At 47.7% G+C, this 21,833-nt stretch overlaps 1 protein-coding gene across 4 annotated transcripts in view; it reads right to left on the reverse strand.

Annotated features, from left to right (window-relative positions):
- Positions 1-21,833, reverse strand: part of DNAH9 (dynein axonemal heavy chain 9) — a 321,088-nt gene that overhangs the window by 163,001 nt on the left and 136,254 nt on the right. For all 4 annotated transcript variants that reach the window (XM_059150223.1, XM_059150226.1, XM_059150225.1 and 1 more), the window contains 6 exons: positions 18,387-18,514; positions 16,617-16,725; positions 15,386-15,533; positions 11,779-11,953; positions 7,097-7,270; positions 6,389-6,596 (listed from right to left, as the gene is read on the reverse strand). In XM_059150223.1, coding sequence (XP_059006206.1) covers positions 6,389-6,596; positions 7,097-7,270; positions 11,779-11,953; positions 15,386-15,533; positions 16,617-16,725; positions 18,387-18,514 — 942 coding nt within the window. The remainder of the gene's footprint in view (positions 1-6,388; positions 6,597-7,096; positions 7,271-11,778; positions 11,954-15,385; positions 15,534-16,616; positions 16,726-18,386; positions 18,515-21,833) is intronic.

Consider the following 21,833-nt stretch of genomic DNA (forward strand, 5'->3'; position numbering starts at 1 on the left):
AGTATAGTTGAAGTTAACCCCCCTAACCACCTCTTTTGCTTGTGTTCCTTTTGTTTTGGCAGTAGGGTTTTGAAATTATTGCGTAGTATTTATAGATCCTTAAATTCAAGAAGGATTTGATATTATTATAATAATAGCTTCCATTTACTAAGCCCTTATTGCAAGCTAGGACCCATTCTGAGTGTTTTACATACTTTATCTTGCTATTCAAGAACAAAAAGAATGAACTGTTGATACGCTCAACAACATGGCAAATCTCGAGATCATGCTGAGTGAAAAAAACAAAAAGGAGTGCATATTATAATTCCATTATAGACAATTCTAGAAAATGCAAACTAACCTATTGTGACAGAAGTAGGTCAGTGCTTGTGTAGGCATGGGCACGGTGGAAAGATAAGGGGGAGAGGCACTTTCAGAAGTGATGAATACGCTCATTATTTCAACTGTTGTGATAGCATCAAGGGTGTGTAAATATTTCAAAACTTATCAAACCGTATACTTTAATATGTGCCATGTGTTGTAGGTCAATTATAACTCAATGATTTTTTTTTTTTAAAGGGAAAATGTCGAAAATCTGCTGCCTTTAGTGGGAAAATGGATAAACAGGCTGGTTTATTCACACAATGGGATCCTGCACAGCAGTAAAAAACAGTGAAATAGATGTACATGTATCGAAATAGACAATGATTTAAAAAGTTGCTAAAGGAAGTTACAGTATGATATATGTTTAAAGTGTAATTGTAACACAACATTGTGTATTTTTATGGGTACATATATGTACTAAAAGTGTAAATCTGTATCTTTTCACGTGTCTGTCAGCCATCTGGATGTCTTTGGAAAAAGTCTAGTCATGTCTTCTGCCCACTTTTTAATAGGGTTATTTGATTTTTTGGGTATTGAATTGTCTAAGTTCTTTATATATTCTGGATACTAACCCTTTATCAGATACATCATTTGCAAATAGCTTCCCTCATCCCATAGGTTGCCTTTTAGTTTTGTTAATTATTTCCTTCTCTGTGCATAAGCTTTTTATTTTGATGTAGTCCCAGTGGTTTATGTTTGATTTTTGCTTTCCTTGACTTAGGAGACATATCTAGAAGTTGCTTCGGCTGATAAAGAAGTTACTATCTGTGTTTGCCTCTAGGATTCTCATGGTTTCAGGTCTCCCATTTGGGTCTTTCATCCATTTTCCTCAGCATCACTGATCATCAGGGAAACGTAAATCAAAACCACAATGAGCTATCACTTCACATCTGCCAGAATGACTAAAATCAACAACACAAGAAACAACAGGTGTTGACAAGGAAGCAGAGAAAGAGGAACCCTCATGCTCTGTTGGGAATGCAAACTGGTGCCAGCCACCGTGGAAAAGGGTATGGTAGCCCCTCAAAAAAGAACTATCCAAGATTCAGCAATTGTACTCTAGGTATTTACCCAAAGGATACAAAAATACTGATTCAAAGGGATACACGCACCCCGATGTTTTTAGCAGCATTATCTATAATAGCCAAATTATGGAAACAGCCTAAGTGTTCATCACCTGGTGAATAGATAAAGAAGATGTGATGTGTATAAAATAGAATGTCACCCAGCCATAAAAAAGAAGGACATCTTGCCATTTGCCGTGAAGTGATGGAGCTAGAGAGCATAATGTTAAGTGAAATAAGACAAAGACCATATAATTTCATTTGTATCTGGAATTTCAGAAATAAATAAGAAAAGGGCAGGGGACTGGGGAGAGAGAAGCAAACCAGGAAACAGACGCTTAAGTATAGAAAACAAACAGATGGTCCCCAGAGGGGGGGTGGTGGCGGCGGGTGAACTAGGCGATGGGGATTAAGGAGGGCACCTGTGATGAGCATGGGGGCAGGGGTAGTTAGGGAAGCTCTGAATCACTCTGCTGTACATCTGAAGTTAATATTACGCCATGTGTTAACTGGAATTTTAAAACTTAAAAAAAGGTGTAAGTTTGAAATGATACACAGCAACTCCGGTCTTCAAAGACAGGCCGGGAGGGAAGATGGGGGTGTCTTCTCAATGCTCAGATTCACTGCAAGAATGACAGGGCTGTAACGTCTGTGAAATCTGGGTCGGGGATACATGGGCATCTGTTATATATATATATATATTTGGACATTTCTGCATGCTTGAAATAGTTCTTAATTTTTAAAAAAGTTTAACGAATTCTCCCAGGTCCTTCTTAGCATCCAGTTCCCCCTGCCAGGGGCACCTCTTATCAGTTTATTTTATGTCCTCCTGGAGATAGTCTAATTATATGTAAGTATAAAAATATATATAAATATTTTAATGTATCTCTTTTTTTTCCTTCAAATTTTAATTTAAGTTCTAACTAGTCAACATAGTGCAATGATGGTTTCAGGAGTAGAACTCAGGGATTCATCACTTACATACAACCTCCTGCGCTCATCACAAGTGCCCTTAATACCCACCACCCTTCTAGACCATTCCATACCCAACCCCCTCCACCAACCCTCAGTCTGTTTTTCTTTTCTTTTTTTTTTTTTTAAGTAGTCTCCAGGTTCAGTGCAGAGCCTAAATTGGGGATCGAACTCATGCCCATGAGCTCAAGACCTGAGCCGAGACCAAGAGTCGGATGCTCAACTGACTGAGCCCCCAGGCACCCCCTGTTCTTTATCATTCTATCTCTCTTTAAATGTGACACATTTTGGAGCATACCGTATACTCTCTTCTGCATCTTGCTTTTCTCATGCAACAAAGCTGTGGACATAGTTCCAACTCTGTTCATACAGAATGTCCTCTTTCTCTGCAATAATGCTTGGCACTCTGTCATGTGTATAATTAGGCTACTTCTCACCATTTGCCTCTATAGACCCGATAAAAATGCACATTTTGCACATGTGTCTGGGTGTACCACTTGCCCTTTGAAGCAGATTGCTTCGCAACACATTCCATCCTTTTGTAATTACACAGGGTCTTAAGCACGGCCAGCAATGCAAACACTCAGCTGCAAAAAAAGGCAAAAGGAGGGCTGGGGTCAGGACGTGGGTGGGGGAATCTGTCTCTGTCCAGGGCAGAGCAGCTACCCTTGGAGTTCTTATAGCTCCTTTTTGAAAGTTTCCATTTCCTATTGGATATCAGCTTTCTGGCTCCCCCTTTTCTAAGTGTCGTGGGCCCCCTTACATCTGCCATTTTGTTGCGTCTAAAATGTTTTAGGCTGAGAAGCCAAAGAAACAAAGTTGTTTGGATTGTGAGCAAAGAAAGAGGCAAGAGGGTCCAATAAGGGAATTCAGCATTTTTTTCAGAGTCGAGGGTATGACCTCTCTTGCGTGGACTCTGGCATTTTCACTGGCTCCTCTGGGACTCTGGGTGACTCCTCAGTTCCTACGTGCTTCTGGATGGGTGAGGTTAGAGACCCCTGCCTCATCCATCCTTAGTGTGGAGGATGGATGGGATCCAGAGGCTGCTGGGGAAGTCACAGGATGCAGAAATGTTGCATCTGGTGAGGAGCAAGGAGCCAGTGTTCTCCTGGGTCTACTGACAGCAATCTGATGCTTTTGGATAAATCTGTGTTCCAGCAGGTGAGGAGGGGACAGTCCTCCAGGTTAGGGGCCCAGAATGAGAGAGAGGGAGGTCTGGGCACTGCAGGAAGGTCATCTACCTTTCTTTGAGTATAAGTTTTTATTCTCCATTTAAAGTATTTTTCTACACGAAGAACCCTCATACTAGGATTCCAGAAAACAACTCCTCCAGAATACTCGAATGGTCCCACTAAGGGTAAGAGCACTAACAGCAAACATTTACTGCTGTTTTCAAAGTATTTTCTTGCCAGGGAGGCAGGGTTAACTTCAGGGTTAAGAGCACAGGCTTGGAAGTTGGACTGTCTCGGTTCAAGCCCAGGCTCCATCACGTACTGTTTGGCCTAGGGTAGCTTACTTAACTTCTCTGTGCCTTGATGTTCTTCCCAAGAACATGGGGATGATTCAAGGACTTAATTCATGGGGCTGGACAGGATTAGATCATTTATCAATGTCCAAAATCCCGATCTCAGGTTGGTGCGTGAAGCATACTTGGTGAGTGCTTGCTAAACACCAGTTGTTATTAGCCTAGTTGTAAGCAGCATGAGTCGGAGTGAATGGGGAGGTCTGATCATCTGATCAGTCGCTGGACTCCAGGCTTACAAATGAGTGCAGAGTCCTGTCGTCCAGTGAACAAGAGCAGTGTTCAGGCGTGAGCCAGCCAGGCATGGTGAAGTCTGCTTACGACCGCTGGGTCCCCGTCAGGTGGCTGCTGTCGTGGCATGCCATGATGGTGCTTGGGGTCTTCTGGAGTAAGGACACAGCTAGCGGTTTACTGGAGCTGCCTTCTGAGAGCTTACTGGTACAACCGAGGGAGTCTTGCCAGCTGGGTTGTTAAATCATTATTTCAACAATAAATTCAATAAACTTACAACCAGTTAACTTTTCTTAAAAACAAAGGTAGAGATACTCAAAGCTCATCACATCTCAGTTATTTTACCTTGTCCTACCATCATCTGTGCCCTCGAAGTTATTTTTGCCTACCCTATCTGGGAAGTGGGAACACCACACAGGGGGCGCTCCTATACCTCTCTTCCTGCCCACCGTTTGCAGACTTCGCACTGGAAGCTGGAAATGGGCCATGGTTGGAGTATTTATGCTACAGAAATTGAGATAGATTTTGTTGCCCACACAGATTTCAGAAAGTGGTGGACAAAACACATTAATCGTGCAGATTAAACTTGAAAGTGCCTCACGCCTACAGATGTTTACATTGTGAAGAGCACAAAAAATCCACATACTCTTCATCTGCCTTCGTCTCAGGTCATGATCCTGGGGTCCTAGGGTTGAGTCCTGTGTCGGGCTCTCTGCTTGGTGGGGAGCCTGCTTCTCTCTCTCCCTCTGCCCCTCCACCTGCTTGAGCTCACGTGCTCTCTCTCTCTCAAATAAGAAAATGTTTTTAGAAAATGGCATATTCTTTGGCTATTCAAACAGAAGATGCTCACATCACTGACCAATGGTGAAGTCCTAACATGAGTCTCCGTCGTTTCACATTGACTTCCTTGTTAACGTTCATGTGTGAATGACAGGTGCTTGTTGAATTGGGACGGACTGTGTGGAACATTTAGGAATCCGGCCAGGGATGCAGCCCAGAGGCTCCCTTGACAAAGAAATGGAGAGTCTCTCTGTCACCGAGGGGCTCTGGCTGCCTGACTGCACTGAGAGGCAGGGAGCAGACAGTGGGACCCCGACCCCAGAAGACCTGGCAGGATAGGCAGAAGGAAGGAGGGAAGTGAGCTGTTCTTTCTGTGGGAGCTGGGGAGGCAGAACACTGCCAATACCAAGCTGGGTGACTCTGAAGTTCTCGCTAGGGTGGGGGATGGCGCGGAAGGATGGGGTATATGAGACGGGTCCAGGCTGAGCAAGAGGAAGTTGCAGTGAAACCTGTTTTGCAAGTCTGCTAGCCTACAGCCTGGGTGTTGGACAGGCAATATGCCAGGCTTACTTTCCCTGTACTAAGCTATGGCTTCTGATTTACCAGTCTGCAAATAGTCCGGTGCCTGGAATTCCTGGTCTGTGGTTTTGCATTGTGGGTGTGGCCATGCACTGTGGTCTCCTGCAGGAAGCACTGCCCAGGTGCAGGGAGAGAATACGAGCAGGGCTTCCCCCGACCCAGGCCCTACCGGTGCTCTCCCATCACCAGGAACTTGGCTCGGGCACCTCTTGAAAAGGGAGCTGCTCCTAGGGGTCAAGTAATGAGCATTTCTCTATACTGTTTCTATATACAAGGAGTCCCTACAGGTAGTGAGAGTCAAGGAGAAAGTGACTCTAGAAAGGTGAAAACTCCTTTTTTGCGGGGGGAGCCTCTGACCCACTCAAGAGCCCAGCACGTCAACTCCCCATGAAAAGCAGCCCCACGTGCTCAGAAGGCTGGATGCACCCTGCCTGCCTTGCTGCTTGATGGTGACCTTGGGCGATTGTGTACATTCCCCGAGCCTCAGTTTCCCTATCTCTAAGACAGGAAGGGCGAAGGAAATGATCCCTAGAGCCGCTTCTACAAGCCTGTGGCTCTCCTTCGCTGGGTGTCAGCGCTCCTTGGCATCCAGGTCCTGAGAACTGCTCTGTGTTGAACCCCTGGCCTGGGAGGGATCTGAGAGGCCAGGGAAGAAGGAAGGAGGCGGGATGAGAAAGTCCGTGTTGAGGGTGCAGGGGAAGTGGAACAGAGGTGCTGGGGTGGAAGAAAGGACAGGAGGGGCGAGAGGGGAGTGTGGGCACAGGGGACGTCAGGCCGAACAGGTGCTGATGCTTTGCTCCATTTCCACGTCCAGGCACGTGGCCATTCAGACACCCCTTCCCCCAGCCCCCAACGTCCACGCGTTCCGGGCCCTCACCTTGCAGCATCGCCGACGTGGTGTAGTAGTTGAACGGCACGCTTTTCACCAAGTACTCCTCGGCGTCCAGGCTGGCCAGCTTGGTCCCCACCAGCACTGACTTGCCCGTGCCCGCAGTCCCCACCAGCATGACAGGCCGCCTCCGCTGCACGAGCCGCTCTAGGAAGTAGCACACTCGGATGGTCTCGCTCGTGTGCACCAAACAAGCCTGCGGTGAGAACACAATGAGTGTGCCAGGGGCTCATGGGAGTGACAGGGGCCTGGCAAGAACTTTCTGGAGCATTTCAGAAGAGGCCTGGCAGTGCTGGTTGGCTACCACGGGCAGGAGGGTCTTCCTCCTTCATATGCAGAGTAAGACCATCCCATAAGCTCTTTCTTCTGGGTGGAGAGCATGTCCTCCCCCCTCTGCCAGCTCTGTCTGCCTCCCTGCAACCTCCCTATAGGTTTGGGAACCTTCTACCTTGCCATCTCCCCACTCTGTTCCCCAGGATGCCAGTGGAGTCTGGTAATCAAGTTACCTAGTCTTTGTGGGGGGTGCTATGGGTCTGTGGGTTCCTTGCACTAGGATTTCCTCTTGAAAATTGGGTAGCGGAGGATGACTAGTTATTGCAAGGTTAAAATGCTTGGCTGCTTATAAAGAGGCTTCCACCAGAGCCACTAAAGGTCCTTGGGGCAACCGTACATCCTCGGTCACTGGGCCACACTCACCTGCAGGGGCATCTCAGGATCAAATTCAAACTGGGGGATGAGCTTGGACCAAGGCTCGAATTTCTTTGTTGCTGGGTCTATGTAGTAGTCAAAGATGGTTCCCTGAGAGGGAAACTTGACCGTCTTGAACTCCGTCAGCCACCACTTGCTGAACTCTGCTCGGTAGTCCACGAGCTGCCAACACAGAGCGGGTCAGGGGGCAAGGCTCTCCAGAGCTTCTGAAGCCGGGACACACTGCCCTGGTCTCAGGCAGGAGGTCAGAGTGGGGAACGTGAGATGCTTTGCTCGAAGGAGCAGCTTCTCCAGGAGGAATGCTGCTTCCCCGGGTATCAGCCCTGATGAGCCACAGCGGCTCAGGGGCCAGCCCTGAGCAGGTACATGTGCCACCGCTTGACCATGTGGCTGACACTGCATCTGAGCATCCTTGTGGGGTGCAGAGAGAGGGGTGTAAGAATACTGGTGCAGCACCCATGACCCCAAGATGGGCAAAATATGGCCAAGAGCTCCTGAAGAGATAGATGGACCCACAGCCTCCCAGATAGCTGAGAGACTCAGTCATTCCAGGGTGGCGGTCAGGGACAGAATAAGATGGTGGCTGTTGACATTGGGGGGTAAGGGGTGACAGGGTAAGAAGAGCCTCAGTTCCCTCATCTGTAGAATGAGCATCCTAGAGAAGAGGACTTCTAGGGTCCCTCCAAGAGCTAAAATTTCTAAAATGTAGGGGCAGCAGAGACAAAGTTGTGCTGGTTTTTCTGACAGAAGGAACAGGTAGAGACATATAATTTACATGCATATGCATTGGATCAAGAGCCCCTCAGGATAGGGCTGGACATCCAGTAGACTCAAATAATCTCATTGCGTCCAAGCTGAAACACACAACATGTACGTACATGCGTGCACACACACATATACACACCCCCATAGTGTACCTGCATACTACAGGCAGGAAGCCTATTTTTTGAACAGGCAGACCTAGGAAACATCCCAAAAAAGAAAACCTAAAAAAAGACCCAGATTGGGCATTTTATTATTTTTTTAAGATTTTATTTATTTGGGATAGAGAGAGAGCACGAGTGGAGGGAAGGGCAAAGCGACAGGGAGAAGCCAGCTCCCCACCAAGCAGGGAGCCCGACACGGGGCTCGATTCTAGGACTCCGGGATCGTGACCTGAGTCGAAGGCAGACGCTTCACCGATGGAGCCACTGGGGTGCCCCTGGATTGGGTATTTTGGGGAATGTTTCTGGAGGGCAGGACAAAGATGGAATTTGAAGGCTGGACAAATGGGGAAGCTGGGCGCATGGCAGCGATTCGGGATTCGCAGGAAATGGAACTCCTCGTTCTGTCTCTTACTGGGTAAGTACGATTGAATACTTTTGCTTTCTTTCTTTCTTTTTTTTTTTTTTTTAAGATTTTGTTTATTTTCTTGACAGAGATCACAAGCAGGCAGAGAGAGGGGGAAGCAGGCTCCCTGCTGAGCAGAGAGCCCGATGTGGGACTCGATCCCAGGACCCCAGGATCATGACCTGAGCTGAAGGCAGAGGCTTTAACCCACTGAGCCACCCAGGCGCCCCAATACTTTTGCTTTCTTATTTATTTTTTAGTTTTTTGGAGTGCTTATTAAAAAAATATTTTTGCTTTCGAATGAGAACAGAAACAAGGTCTAATAGAAGGACAGATTTGTTTGCTGTTCTTCTTCTGATCTGACTTCAAATGAAGGGAGTGCTCTATCTTCTCCATATTGGGCTCTACAATCAGAAGACCTGGAAAAAAACCCCATTTTTAGCTCCTGGATAAAACCCTTCAAGACTTTTAACTTCTTACTAAAAAACCTGGTTCTAGATTTCTGTGGAAAATCCGAGGCCACCTCTAGAACAAAGGAGGTTGGGTGGATCTTCTTTCCCTGCCTCCAGTTCGACCTTGAGCTTCTGGATCATGGAACCAACCCCCGCGCCACTGCTGATGTGCTGTACCAGCATTGTCTCCTCTCCAATATTGGCACATGACCTCACCTCCACTCTAATGGGACACTAAAGCCAGGGTCACCTCTGCCAAGTCAGCCAGAAGCGCTGTCTCGGTTCAGTTCCTTGGATGTCTCTTCAGAAGTAACCTTCACAAAGAGGCCCCTTCAGACACCCCATTGCCTTTGGATCTGGACAGTCCTGTGGCCCCTTCCTGCCCCTTGAACTTGAGGACACTGAGGTCCGTCTGTATACTGCACAAGAGTCTGGGCTGTAACATCCGCTCACCTGATGCTCCCCAGGCTCCGAGCTCTCCTGGCTAATACCAACTGTTCCTATCTGATACATGAAAAGACAGAAACGGAAAAGGACAGCTTCTAGAAGCACACGGAGGCACCACGAGTTGGATTCAGGTGTTTGGTCCCAGGAGCTGGTGCTCTCTGAGACATCACCATTTCCTATGATCCTTGCAAAGTATTCGGTGAGAACCTTGTCTTGCTTTTGAAGCTCCAACTCGGGTATGGGCTGCAAATCGACTTTCTCCTTGGCTTTAATGACAGCTTTACAAACACCAGCACCACCGCTGTTCCTGGTGTGAATATTTTGGCCGGCTTCCTGTTTTTCTACTTAGGGCACTATTTCTGGTGTTTGGCTTGAATGTGGCTGGAGTCAGGGCCTTGGGCCTTCCCTGCTGCTAAAAGCTTTCTCCCTCGTCCTCTCCCCATGTGCTAGCATGGCTGCCTCTGGCTCCAAGTGCTCCAGGGCCTGGGATGCCTGGAGGCATGCTTTCTCCCAGGCTTTTAAAAAGAGCTGAGTGGATTTAAATGTGTACTGCCGTAGAGAAATTGACCAAGTGTCTCCACCCCCTGAGCCCCCACTGCCTGCTAAGCACCAACCCCGCGGAGAAGCCCAGCAGCGTTGCTATCTGACACACGAGCTGTTGAAAGGTCAGGCCTGTATTTGATGGAAAGCAGTAACCTGTGCCTTTTGGATCTCAGTACTTGGGCAAGGTCTCGTCCATCCTGCTGGATTCCTTGCCTCAAAGGGGAAATGGAAAGCTGTCAAAGCAACAGTCCATGGAGAATCTCTAAAGACCACGAGAGGCAGTGGAATTCTCAGATGTCTCACTCGCAGTTTGGGTATGTGCATACCACCACCACGACCCCCTCGCCACTGCCCAACCTCTGGCTCTGGCTCTGGCAATGGGGAGAGGTTCGCTGGGAGCTTGCGAGAGCTGCGTTTTGAATGTGGAGCACCAAAGAGCATCTCAGGGAGGGAAGATGGATGCTAACACCCAGGGCCTGTGCAAATGGACAAGAAATTAATTGTTCGTTTGAAATTTGCACTCCAGGCTCACCGACCTCTTGGAGTCTAGAACACGGCTTTGCCCTGGGAGGCTGAAACTTTCTACCTCTCTCCTCAAAAGAGCCTCCGATCAACCCAGACCAGAAAGAGTAAATCCGAACTGTTCACCCACTACAGCTTGCTTTGATCCCTTGCAATGAGGGGGGTGCTGGACACTTGCTCTGAAACTGAGTATTTCTGGTATGAGATGACTATTAATAAGCAGGTGTGCACTCCAGCATGATTTTAAGAACTTTGCATGTATCTGTGTTGGATGATCACAAACTGTATCCCTTCCTGTAACCTTACAACTGCCATAGAAACTGGGCACCGCTGTCAGCACCCTCATCGCCTTCGTACACAGGCAGGAAGTAAGGTGGGGGGAGGGGAAGCGATTTGCCCAACGTCTCCCAGGTCCTAAGTGGCAAAGCTAGGAATCAGATCCAGAGTCCGTGACCTCAGCCCCCCATGTGACACTGCCTGATAGCTGGAGGCGGCTGTCCAAGACTGGCCTGCCTAACCTTGACTCGGATGTTTCCAGATAAAGAACTTGTCATTTGGAGAAAACTAAACCAGGAAAACGTCGGGAGGGGGGGCCTGGTTGGCTCTGTCAGTTAAGCGTCTGCCTTCAGTTCAGGTCGTGATCCTGGGGTCCTGGAATTAAGCCCCGTTTCGGACTCCCTGCTTCTCCTTCTCCCTCCATCCCCTGCCCCAGCTCGTGCCTACGCTGATAAATTCATAAAATTTTTTAAAAGAAAAGAAAAGAAAAATTATGGGGACATTGGAAGGGTTAGGAATAGGATGCCAAGATATTCCAAGCCAACATCCCTACCCCCATACCCGAGCCACAGCAGCCAATACCACGATAGAAGTAGTGACTTGTGTTCCTAGCCCTAGATGTCATTTAACCTTTGGTCCACGCTCCTGTGGACAGCTCGGGGTTTCGGGGGATTGCTGATTAACTCTGGTCTGACACAGGGTCATCCGTATCGCACTTGTTCTGGAATGCTAAGGGGATTCTGCCCTCTAAAGCTTCTGTAACACAGCATCACTCCATCCATCAAACACACATCGTCTTGCAAAGCAGTGGACCTACATCTCTGTTCCCAAAACACTGCAACTCCCCAAGAAATCGGGATACATCACTAACTCCAAAAGCAGGAGCTCAAAACATAGCCCGAGTTCATCTGTCTCACTCCGAGAGGCCCTTCTCTGGAGGCTGATGTCTTTAGCAGATCAACGGACGGATAACCAAATAGTCTGATGCCTTCATGTTGATTCTGACATTTAGCGGTCCTCTTTTTCCAGATCTTTGCTGGAAGATCTGTTTTTGCCACTGCGGGTTTGCACCTGGGGGTTAACCATGGCATATCCTCTTACCTGGTCCTGGACCATCGCTCCACCGAAAGCCCAGATGGCTGCAAACACAAAATACAGCTCATAGGTTTCCTTGGGGCTGTCCGCAGGGACGTCCTCCTCAGTCAGGAGACATTCCAGAAGGTGACACAGCATCTGGACCATGCTCTGCTCTGGGATCGGAATTATCTTCTTGAATCTGCAGAGAGAGACCCAGATACGTCGGATGATACTGAATTTTCCATGCTGGAGGCCTGTTGGAACCTACCTAGTTTTGGGGCGACCTATGACCCATCAGTTCTTTGGGATTACGTGGGGACGACACAAGCCTTCACTCTCATCGGCTCCTCAGTAAGAGGGGCCCAGAGTGCTCTGAGCAGGTTCTTTCTCATGGCCCTTCCTCTGGGACCTTCCCCATCAGCTCTTCCCTTCTCTGCACACCGAATGCTCCTCTCGGTCATCGGTAGGGGTGTAGACCACTGTGACACGATGGGGTAAAATCTTATCGTCACACCCTCACCATTTCCTCAAGGGTCAGGAGGGTGCGGGGCTGCGGCTGAGGCTGGTCCTTCCTGTCTTTCAGGGCCTTCCCTCAGTTCAGCCACACAGAAAAGCTGTTCTCGGACCCAGAGTCTTGCTGGGGGTAGGGGCAGAAGGGGCCCAACAGATGTTCACTTTACACACTCATGATTTGTCCTTTGATGGGGTTTGTCTTCTGGAAACACAGCTCTCTTTGCCCCGGCCTGTGAACTTTCCACACTGGGTTTGGAGGTCCTGACTGAAGGGCAGGTACCAAGAGATGCCTGTATGCACGAGGGAGCACGAGTGTGAGCGTGCGTGTGCACACTCACAGGCTTGCTCACCCACCGCGAGCACATACTGCACATGGCCACCCCTCTGCGGCGTCCAGTGTGAGCTCGGCTCTCACCAGGTGGCGGTCCTAATGACAACACTACCATGAGGCTGTCCCGTGGTCTAGGCACCACTTCCACGAGGGATGCCTTCATTTTTCCCACTGTGATTTGTGATGGAAGGTTCACGTCCCACAGTCTCAGGCCTGGTTCTGTGTGAGGCACCAAGGCAGACAGAGGTCGACTACATGGACCATTGCCAGCAGGTTCCAGACAACTGTGGGGCCCCTGGCCTTCTCAGGGGATAGAGAGGGTCAAAGCGGGAGATGCTGGGAGGGGAGAGAAATTAGCATTTGGGGTTTGGAGGAGAGCTCACAGGGAAGGCAGGTGCTGGCCCGGCACAGCGCTGGGGAAGGGGCTGCATGGCTGCTCTGAGGAGGGAAGGGACAGGTGCCCAGGTAGCCCAAGGACACCTGCTTATCTCGCAGTGGAGTGTGGGGAGCATGCTTGCTGGGGCAGCCCGTACCCCAGTTCATCAAAGCAAAGAGGCATGAGCATTTCCTGGGATCCAGGGGTGGTCCAAAAGCCAAGGGCCACTGGAGGGCTTTGCAGGAGGAGCCTGCATGACCGGCTGGTGGAGAGGCATATCTTACTTCCAAGAAAGGCACCTCGGAGGTCTCCAGTGATGGCGGAGGGGCCAAGGAACTCAGAATCTTTGAGAGAGAGTCAGGTTTGACATCTGCCACTCTTACGCTAGCTCGGACCATGCTGGTTCCAGCCATTAAGACCTTTCCTGCCCTTTCTCTTTTTTCTGTTCCCGTTTGACCCCAAGGGGGCAGAAGCTACAGCTGGTTGGGGGTGGCTGGTGGTGGGGGGGGGGCAGAGGAATGAGGAGAAAAGATGTCAAGCACTCCTTTCCCACTGCAGGTGAGAGCAGGCTGAGCGGGGGGCAGGGGCAGAAGCTTTCCTGTATATGGAGTTTGCTTTTCCACGTTTTCACGTGTGTGTCCCTAGAAGCGAAGACGTGTCTCCGAACGACTGCAGAATGACCAGGAAAGTCACAAGTGGGGACCTAGATTTCATGTAGGTGTGGGAGGAGAACAAGCCACATGAAGAGGGTTTTTGAAGGAGCAGTAGGAAACAAAATCAAGTTGATTTATAATCCCCTCCACTTATGAGGCCAGCTTGTTGGATATAAAAATTATTACATGTGGACATCCCACAGCTCTGTGGTACCAGGGCCCCCCAAGAGTTGGCCTTAGGAGGGAGGTCCGAGCTGGGAGCCTGTGGCTGGTTCCTGACAGCCGTGGTGCCCAGGGCACAGCCGGAACCTCAGCTCCCTACCCATGGATGCTTTGCCCTCTTAGGAATTGTGTGAGCGCTCAACGCACCCCATGCGGGCGCTGTACACCCTGGATGTGTTTCATCCTTGGTGGCCACAGAGTTCAGACACCAGGGCGGGGGACTGTCTCTAGATAGACTGCACACTGCCAGCATCTCTGAAACTTGGTGCGGAGGCCGGTGCATGCTCTTCTGCACACGCACACGCACGCACGCACACACACACACATATACATACACACAGATAAGAGTTTGGCATCTCTTGTCCTAAAAGCCCAGAGTCGGAAAGAGCCTGACTTTCAGCCACAGGCTCTACCAGATCAGTGTCTCAGCAAATGATGTAGGATGGGGTACGCTCGCTACTTTCCCCAAACCTGCCCTTCCCGTGGAGTATTACCTCCCTGGCCTGCCTGCACCACTGACCCCTCGTGCCCATTTTCCAGCCTTGCCTGCCACCTGGGCTGCTTTATCTCATTAGATCCCAAGGCCATAAAGAGCCCACAGGCCACAGAGACTGGAGACTTTTCAAGGGTTTCAGAAAATGGGGCAGATCGGGAAAATACTTCTTGGTTGGGACAGTGCCCGGGCCTCCTGCCACCTACAGATCCCTTTCCCCTCCACCTCCATGCTTGCGAGCTCTGCTCCGTCCCACTCAAGGATCGTTCTGAACAGTGGCCTTCGTCTCCCAGAAACATCATCCTGACCCTACCTCGGTGAAGGTTCGAGAATTTCGGATCCCTGAGCCACGCCATCTCCCCAGCCCTGACCGCTGATGGTTGGACTTGGCTGAACTAGGAGGCTGGCGGCTGCCTGACTCAGGGAAGCGCACGTTGACTGGCAAGAAAGGATAGAACAAAGCCAGGTTCCAGACCCCAAACCTCCCTCTGCAGGCCGCTGCAAAATTCCTGCTGTAATAAGTCTCCTTATTTCAAGAGCACTCATTCTTTTATTCATGGGCTAAGTGGTTAGCGATTACTGCTTTTACTTTTGCAAACCCATTAGAGAAAAAGCAAATCTGCAGAGTCCCCAGGGGCCAGAGTGGAGGATTGACACGCCCTATCGGGTCCTGCATTATCTGGGCGGTGGGCATACTAAGCCGGTGACAGGAAGTGGGCCCTGTTTATCCCTGACGTGTGTCATCGTCACCTCCAGGTCTGCTCAGTGGACAGGTGTATCATTTCTAAGGAGGTCAGCTATGTGCCCTGCAGTGTGAAGGATCTCAGGACGGTCATCTCATAGTGCAACGCACAGGCTCTGTGGACTTCCTCTGTATTCTTGCCTGAGCAGACAAGAGGCATCTGGTAACGTGTGCCGCCCTCTGCCCCCTGCCAGGCCAGAGGGGAAGGCTCTGAGGACATCTGGCTTCAGGGACGGGACAGGACATCCGTGGGCTATCAGGTGTGAGCTGACGGGCTCCTGCACTGGGCTTCAAGGCCTACCTGGCTCTGAGCGTGTCCAGGCAGGCCGGGAGGTACTTGTCAAACAGAATGGTGAGGTTGGCTCTCTCGGTCTGCATTTCCCTCTTCTCAATCCAGCTGTTAACCGGAGGACTCCACCCCAGGTCTGCCGGGTTGATGTACAGGATTCCTGGGGACACGGGGAGTTCTGATCAGTGAAGCCTCAATAGAGGACAGCGGGCTCCTTACCTCCAGGAGTTACTCTGTCTGGGTAGAAAATGTACAGAAGCCTGGACTCTGAAGAAACAGAAAGCTGGCCTTGGTTTGAGAGGGTAAGCAGGTCTGCTCTGGGTTTGCTCTGGGTGGGGACCAGTCAAATGGCCAATCTAGGCTCTGGAGGAAAGAAGGCTGTGATGACCCATTCTCATCCTGGGAGCCTGTGAATGTGACCTTACCCGGTAAAAAGCCCTTCCTTTGCAGATGTGATTCAGGGTCTCACAATGAGATCGCCATGTATTATCTGGCTGGAACTTTTACAGATATCCCCGTAAGAGACAGAAGAGGCAAGGCACACCCGGAGTAGGCAGCCACGTGACTAAGGAGGTGGAGGCTGGAGTCCTGGGGCCAGCAGCTTAGGCTGGAAGATGCAAGGCAGGCTTCTCTCCCTGGAGGGCTGACAGCTCGAGTTGTGAGGGAGTACATGTCTGTTGTCTGGAAAGCCACCGAGTCTCTGGTGGCTTGTTAGGCAGCCCTAGGGAAGGAATACAGACTTTTCCAGACCTATGTGCCTACCCTCAGCTGGGTCCTCAAGAGGGAATCTGATGTGACGGTGGAGATCAGACCCTCTGTCCTGATGCTCTAGGCTGTGCCGATCAATTTTGCAGGGGAGTCAGAGGTAAGTTAAGGTACAAGATTGTCACTCTCACCACGATGCAGTGAGAAGTGCAGTCCCTGCTCATCTCCACTGATGTGGGAGGCGGGAACTGGCCAAAAGCAGGCTCAGCTGAGGCCCTTCTGGGCAGAGGAGAGTGGCCCAGCTCAGGGGCTGTCCCTTCCCATCTCTGAATTAAGAACAGTCCGTGGCCTTGACCTTAGGTCACCTGCTCACCCTCATGGACACAGATCGGGGCTAGAAGCTGGCCAGAGGTCCATGGGATTTATGTCTGCCTCCTGTCTAGAGCTTCCTTCAGAGCCGGCCATACCCTACGCAAGGCTGAAAGCACCTGTTTCCAAGTGAGCAGCCTGGCGGGTTCTTTCCCTGCGTGGGTCATACCTGCTCTGGAGACCGTCGCCGGTGTGGCCGTCCGCAGGTGGCTGATCTCGAAGAGCAGCCTCATGGTGGGATTCAGGGGGATCCTCTCATTGCTGGCCAGGGTCAGCACCTGGACACAGGGAGGGACACCCCAGGTAGGAGGGAGGGAGAGTGGATGCCTCCGGACAGGGATTAAGGAGGACTATTTTCTTCACTATGATTATGAGTATTTGTTGAATTTTCTACAAGAATCCTCTACCTCTTTTCCTCTAGCCCCTCTACCGCCATCTCTGTGCGTGCAGTGGGTCAAAAAACAAGTTCTCTAAAGAGTCAATGACAGTCAAGGATTCGAACGAGCTAGACCACATTGGAATAACAAGAGTGCTTCTAAAGAAGGGTTTAGGGTTCATATTATTGTTTCTTCTTAAGCAGTTCCTCTGGGGACACCTGGGCAGCTCAGTTGGTTGGGTGTCCGACTCTTGGTTTTGGCTCAGGTCATGATCTCGAGGTCGTGGGATCAGGCCCCTCGTCAGGCTCCAGGCTCAGCTGGGAGTCTGCTGGTCCCTCTCCCTCTGCTCCTCCCCCCACACTCTCTCTCTCGAATAAATAAAATCTTAAAAAAAGATAAAGTGGTCCATCCAGGGAAGGAGGTGGAAGCATGGGCAAAAAATGGGTGAAGGGGAGTGGGCAGTACTGCGCTTGCAGTTACAGAATGAGCAAGTCATGGGGATGAAAGGCACAGCATAGGGATTATGGTCAGTGGTTTTGTCACAGCATCATACGGTGGCAGATGGGACCCCCCCTTGTGGTGAGTGCCCCCTTACACAGAGGGCTGTCCAATTACTATGTTGTACACTGACAACTTGTGTAACATTGCATGTCTGCTGCACTTCCTAAGAAATAAGTAAAGTGGGCCCCTCTGGGAAGGCACATGTTTAGTTTAATGATTCTGTCAATGCTGAAACCATCATAACACTTCTTTTTTTTTTTTTTTAAATTTTATTTATTTATTTGTCATAGAGAGAGAAGCGAGAGCAAGCACAGGCAGACAGAGTGGCAGGCAGAGGCAGAGGGAGAAGCTGGCTCCCCGCCAAGCAAGGAGCCCGATGTGGGACTTGATCCCAGGACGCTGGGATCATGACCTGAGCCGAAGGCAGCTGCCCAACCAACTGAGCCACCCAGGCGTCCCCATCATAACACTTCTAATCCAGATGTGTATTCTGAATAAATTCAGGAGCAGCTACCAGCTCAGAGGCCACTTTATTGGTGTCGATGTCCACTGTTTACGACAAATAAAATGCACTCTCCCAGGATAACAGTTTGTCACCACTGAGGATGGCTGGCTGGCTCAGAATGTTTCTGACCCTCGGTGTCCTTATTTATAAAGAAGGAAAAACGTAAGGGAAGAGATTTGAACAGAGGACTTAAGATTCTCTCCAGCTCTGCATATTAAATCCATCTCTGGGCAGACGATTCTGAAAACAGTTACGACAATGCTAAAAATGCAGGGATTGCGCACGTCCAATTCTATGACCAAGTTGTTAGCTAGCCTTACTGTGGTCATTTTACAAGAGACACATATTTCAAAGCAGCACGTCACACACCTTAAACTTACACAGCATTATATGTTAATTATATCTCAGCAAAGCTGGGGAAGAAGATAAAGACACTAGTGTTCAAGCAACTCCTTACTTGGCGCCAGTCCTCAGGTGGGATTGAGATTTCCAAATGCAGCTGGAAAGCTGGTTTCCTAGGTGATGAGGGACGTGTGGGGTTTCCCCCCCTCCATACCTTGTTATCATCCATGACAGTGTTCAGAGACTCAATCCACATTGGGTCTATGTCGCCGTCCAGTAAGATCCACTTGGGCCCGTCGTGGGTGACGTTGGCCAACTCCCGCATGATGGAAGAGAACAGTCCTGAAAGCAACCATGAATCACTCACCAACCAATCTCCTCGATGCCCTTTCTCATCAGACAGCCCTTCCCTCTTAGCTATGACACCCAGGAGAAGGTGGAAATGGAAGAGGCAGGTCAGGACTGAATTTGTATCTTAATCTATTGCAGTCTCCTTGTGAGTGCCAAGGGGCTGCTGTCTCTGTGTCTCCCTCAGACCCTTTTAGGAAGAGCGTCGGCAGAATGCAGCGAAATCTGAGGGTCCTGGCTTAGGTGACAAGGGACCTGGAGAATCGCTTCAGCAGGCAACTGGGACAGGATGGATTTACAGAAAACCCTTCCAGGTGAGAGTTCATCTTTCGTGATGGCAGCCCAGGCTTTGAGAGATATTCCCAATGTGATTCTAATTGGCACCACATGAGATTTAGATCTTAATTTGGACAGAATTGATTTTTATTATAGTAAGCTTTCCCAGTTGATGCTATGGTATGTCTTTTCATTTACTCGAATATTACTTTATGTTCCATAATAAACTTTTACAGTGTTTTTCAATGTATCTCTGGCTAAAAGTATTCCTCAACATTTCATAATTTTGTTGCTATTGTGAATTGGATTTTTTCCCCCTGTATTTCCCCTTTATAGCTGGCTATAGAGAGAAAAGTTATCAAATTCTGTGTATATATTTTATGCTTAGTTACATTAGTAAATTTTCACATTAATTTTACTGATTTTTTTCAAAATGTCTACTGAATTTTCTAGGCTTAAAGTTGTATAAGCAGCAAAATAGTAATTTTTTTTCCTTTCCTCTAACTTATATCATATATTCCATTTTCTTGTCTTACTACATTTTCTAGAATCCCATGCCAAGAGTACTGAATAATAATGTTGGTAACAGTTCCCCTGGACTTATTCTTGATTTTAATAGAAATGGCTTTAGTTTCTCATCATTCAGAATGCTCCCCCCTGCTTTGGACTTTAGACAAAGATTTATTTATGAAGATTTAAATTTATTATATTTAAGGGATTTCTATATATTCCTATTTTACTTAGAATTTTTATGTTAGGAACAGCTCTTGAGCTTTTAGCACCTACTGTTGAGCTCATGATTTCCTCCTTTAATTTTGCAAAGCTTTACATGAAAACTTAAAAAAAAAAAAATCCATCTGTCCTTGCCTTCTTGGAGTAGATTCTACTTAGTCAAAATGTATTCTTATTTTTATTAACATAGAGATGGGATCTACTGTTATTCAGGATTTCTGAATCTATAGATGAAGTGAAATTGGGCTCTTTTTTGGGTTCTATGTAAGTGCTGGTACAAAAAATTATTCTGGTTGCATAACATGAATTGAGAGGTATCTTTTTTTTACCATTTTGGAAACTCTTTTTGGGTGACTGTTTTAACCTGCTTTTTCACTAGTTTGTTTTCTGCTTCTTATTAAGTAAATTTTGTTAATATTATATTTTGCTAAAGGATCACTTTTATTTTTCCTAGTTTTCCAAACATGTAACAGATAATTAAGTATCTCTTCCATCTTAATATTGATCTATTACAGCTTTTAATTCTTAATTGGATCCATTTTACTCTTCTTCCCCCATCAGTCTTGCTTAGAATGGATTTACTCGTCTTTACAAAGAACCGATATTTACGTTTTATTTATCCTTCCTGATTTTTTTTTTTTTCTTTTTTGGTTCCTTCCCATTAATTTCAGACTGTATCCTTCTTTTCTTTTTCCCAATTTTTTTCAGGTTCAGTTTACTACTCTGAATAATTTCTCAGGACAGGCACTGACTGCCTTCATTTCTAGCCCATCTTCCAAAATAAGAAGAGTTTAGAGTTCTTCTTTATTGGCCTTTGGCAGGCCTCCTTGGTTTTTGTTTGTTCTTTTTACTGTTTCCAAGAAGAAATGCAATATATATATTTTTTTCTTTCACCTGGGTGGTTAAGAGAACATCTCTTTTTAAAAATAATTAATGTTTTTAAGTAGGCTCCACACCTAGCCTGGAGCCTGATGCAGGGCTCAAACTCAAGACCCTGAGACAGAGACCTGAGCTAAGATCAAGAGTCAGACCCCTAACTGACTGAGCCACCCAGCTGCCTTGTGAGCTTCTCTTGATTTGCAATCAGTACGATTATTTTGGGTCATTTTCTTAGTGTCCATCTCTACATCTATTGCACTATTATCAGACAATGTGGCCTGTACATTGATATTTTTGAATTATTTAGTTTCTTCTGTGCCCAACTAAACTTCGAATGTATAAATGTTCTAGGAATATACCAAGAAAGGAATGTTTCCTACTTCTAAGACACAAAGCTTTAAAATGATGTGTTCTATTGAGTTTGATGATGTATTTCTCAATTTCTCTATGACTATGCTTATTTTTCTGTCTATTGGATCTGCCAATTTTGGTAAAAGTATAGTAGTAATATCAACCACATTCCTATTTTCCCCAGGTTCCCCCCAAATTTTTAAAAAGTGGTCCTCCATCTACTTAGTAGTTCTTTTTCTTTGTGAATACAGATTTATGATTATAAATATTTGTCAATGTCTCCATATTTGATGAATACTGCATATTTAATAAAACTTCAATTAAAATTACAACACAGCTTAAAGTTTGAATTATATGAGCTTAAATTTCATATGGAATAAGAAGTGCCTGAGACTAGCCAAGAAAATTATGAAAGAATATTGAGGAGGAATTTACACCTTCAGACATTAAAATGTTATAAAATGACTGTGAATGGAGTAGAATGACACTCGTATAGGATTAAATAATGAATGGGACAGAACAGAAAACCCAGAATCAGATCTCTGGGTTTGGATACACTTTGGTATATATGACAGGCTGGTGCTTACATGCAGAGGGAAAGGCTGGATGGTTTAATAAATGGTCTCGACACATTCGATTATCCATTTGGAAGCAAATACAAAGTGGATTCCCTCCCTCATACTGAGCCCCAAAATAAATCCCAGATGGATAAAAGAAATGCTCATGTACAAGGAATCTTTAGGACCCCATTTATGATACTGTGTCTATAGCTGAAAAAGAGGAAGAATGAGCAACTGAAGAGGAATGCCAGATGCTAAGAGAATGGACAGACATTTCCTCTTTTAAAAAGTGTGTGGTTGGGGCGCCAGGGTGGCTCAGTCAGTTAAGCGACTGACTCTTGATTTCAGCTCAGGCCTTGATCTCAGAGTTGTGAGATTGAGCCCGGCGTTGGGCTCCGTGCTCAGCACAGAATGTGCTAGGGATTCTCTCTCCCTCTCCCTCTGTTCCTCCCTGCTGTTCTCTCTCTAAAATAAATAAAATCTTTTAAAAAGTTTTTTTAAAAGTGCATGGTAAA

This window comes from Mustela lutreola, chromosome 15 (assembly GCF_030435805.1).
Source record: "Mustela lutreola isolate mMusLut2 chromosome 15, mMusLut2.pri, whole genome shotgun sequence".
Classification (NCBI taxonomy): domain Eukaryota; kingdom Metazoa; phylum Chordata; class Mammalia; order Carnivora; family Mustelidae; genus Mustela; species Mustela lutreola.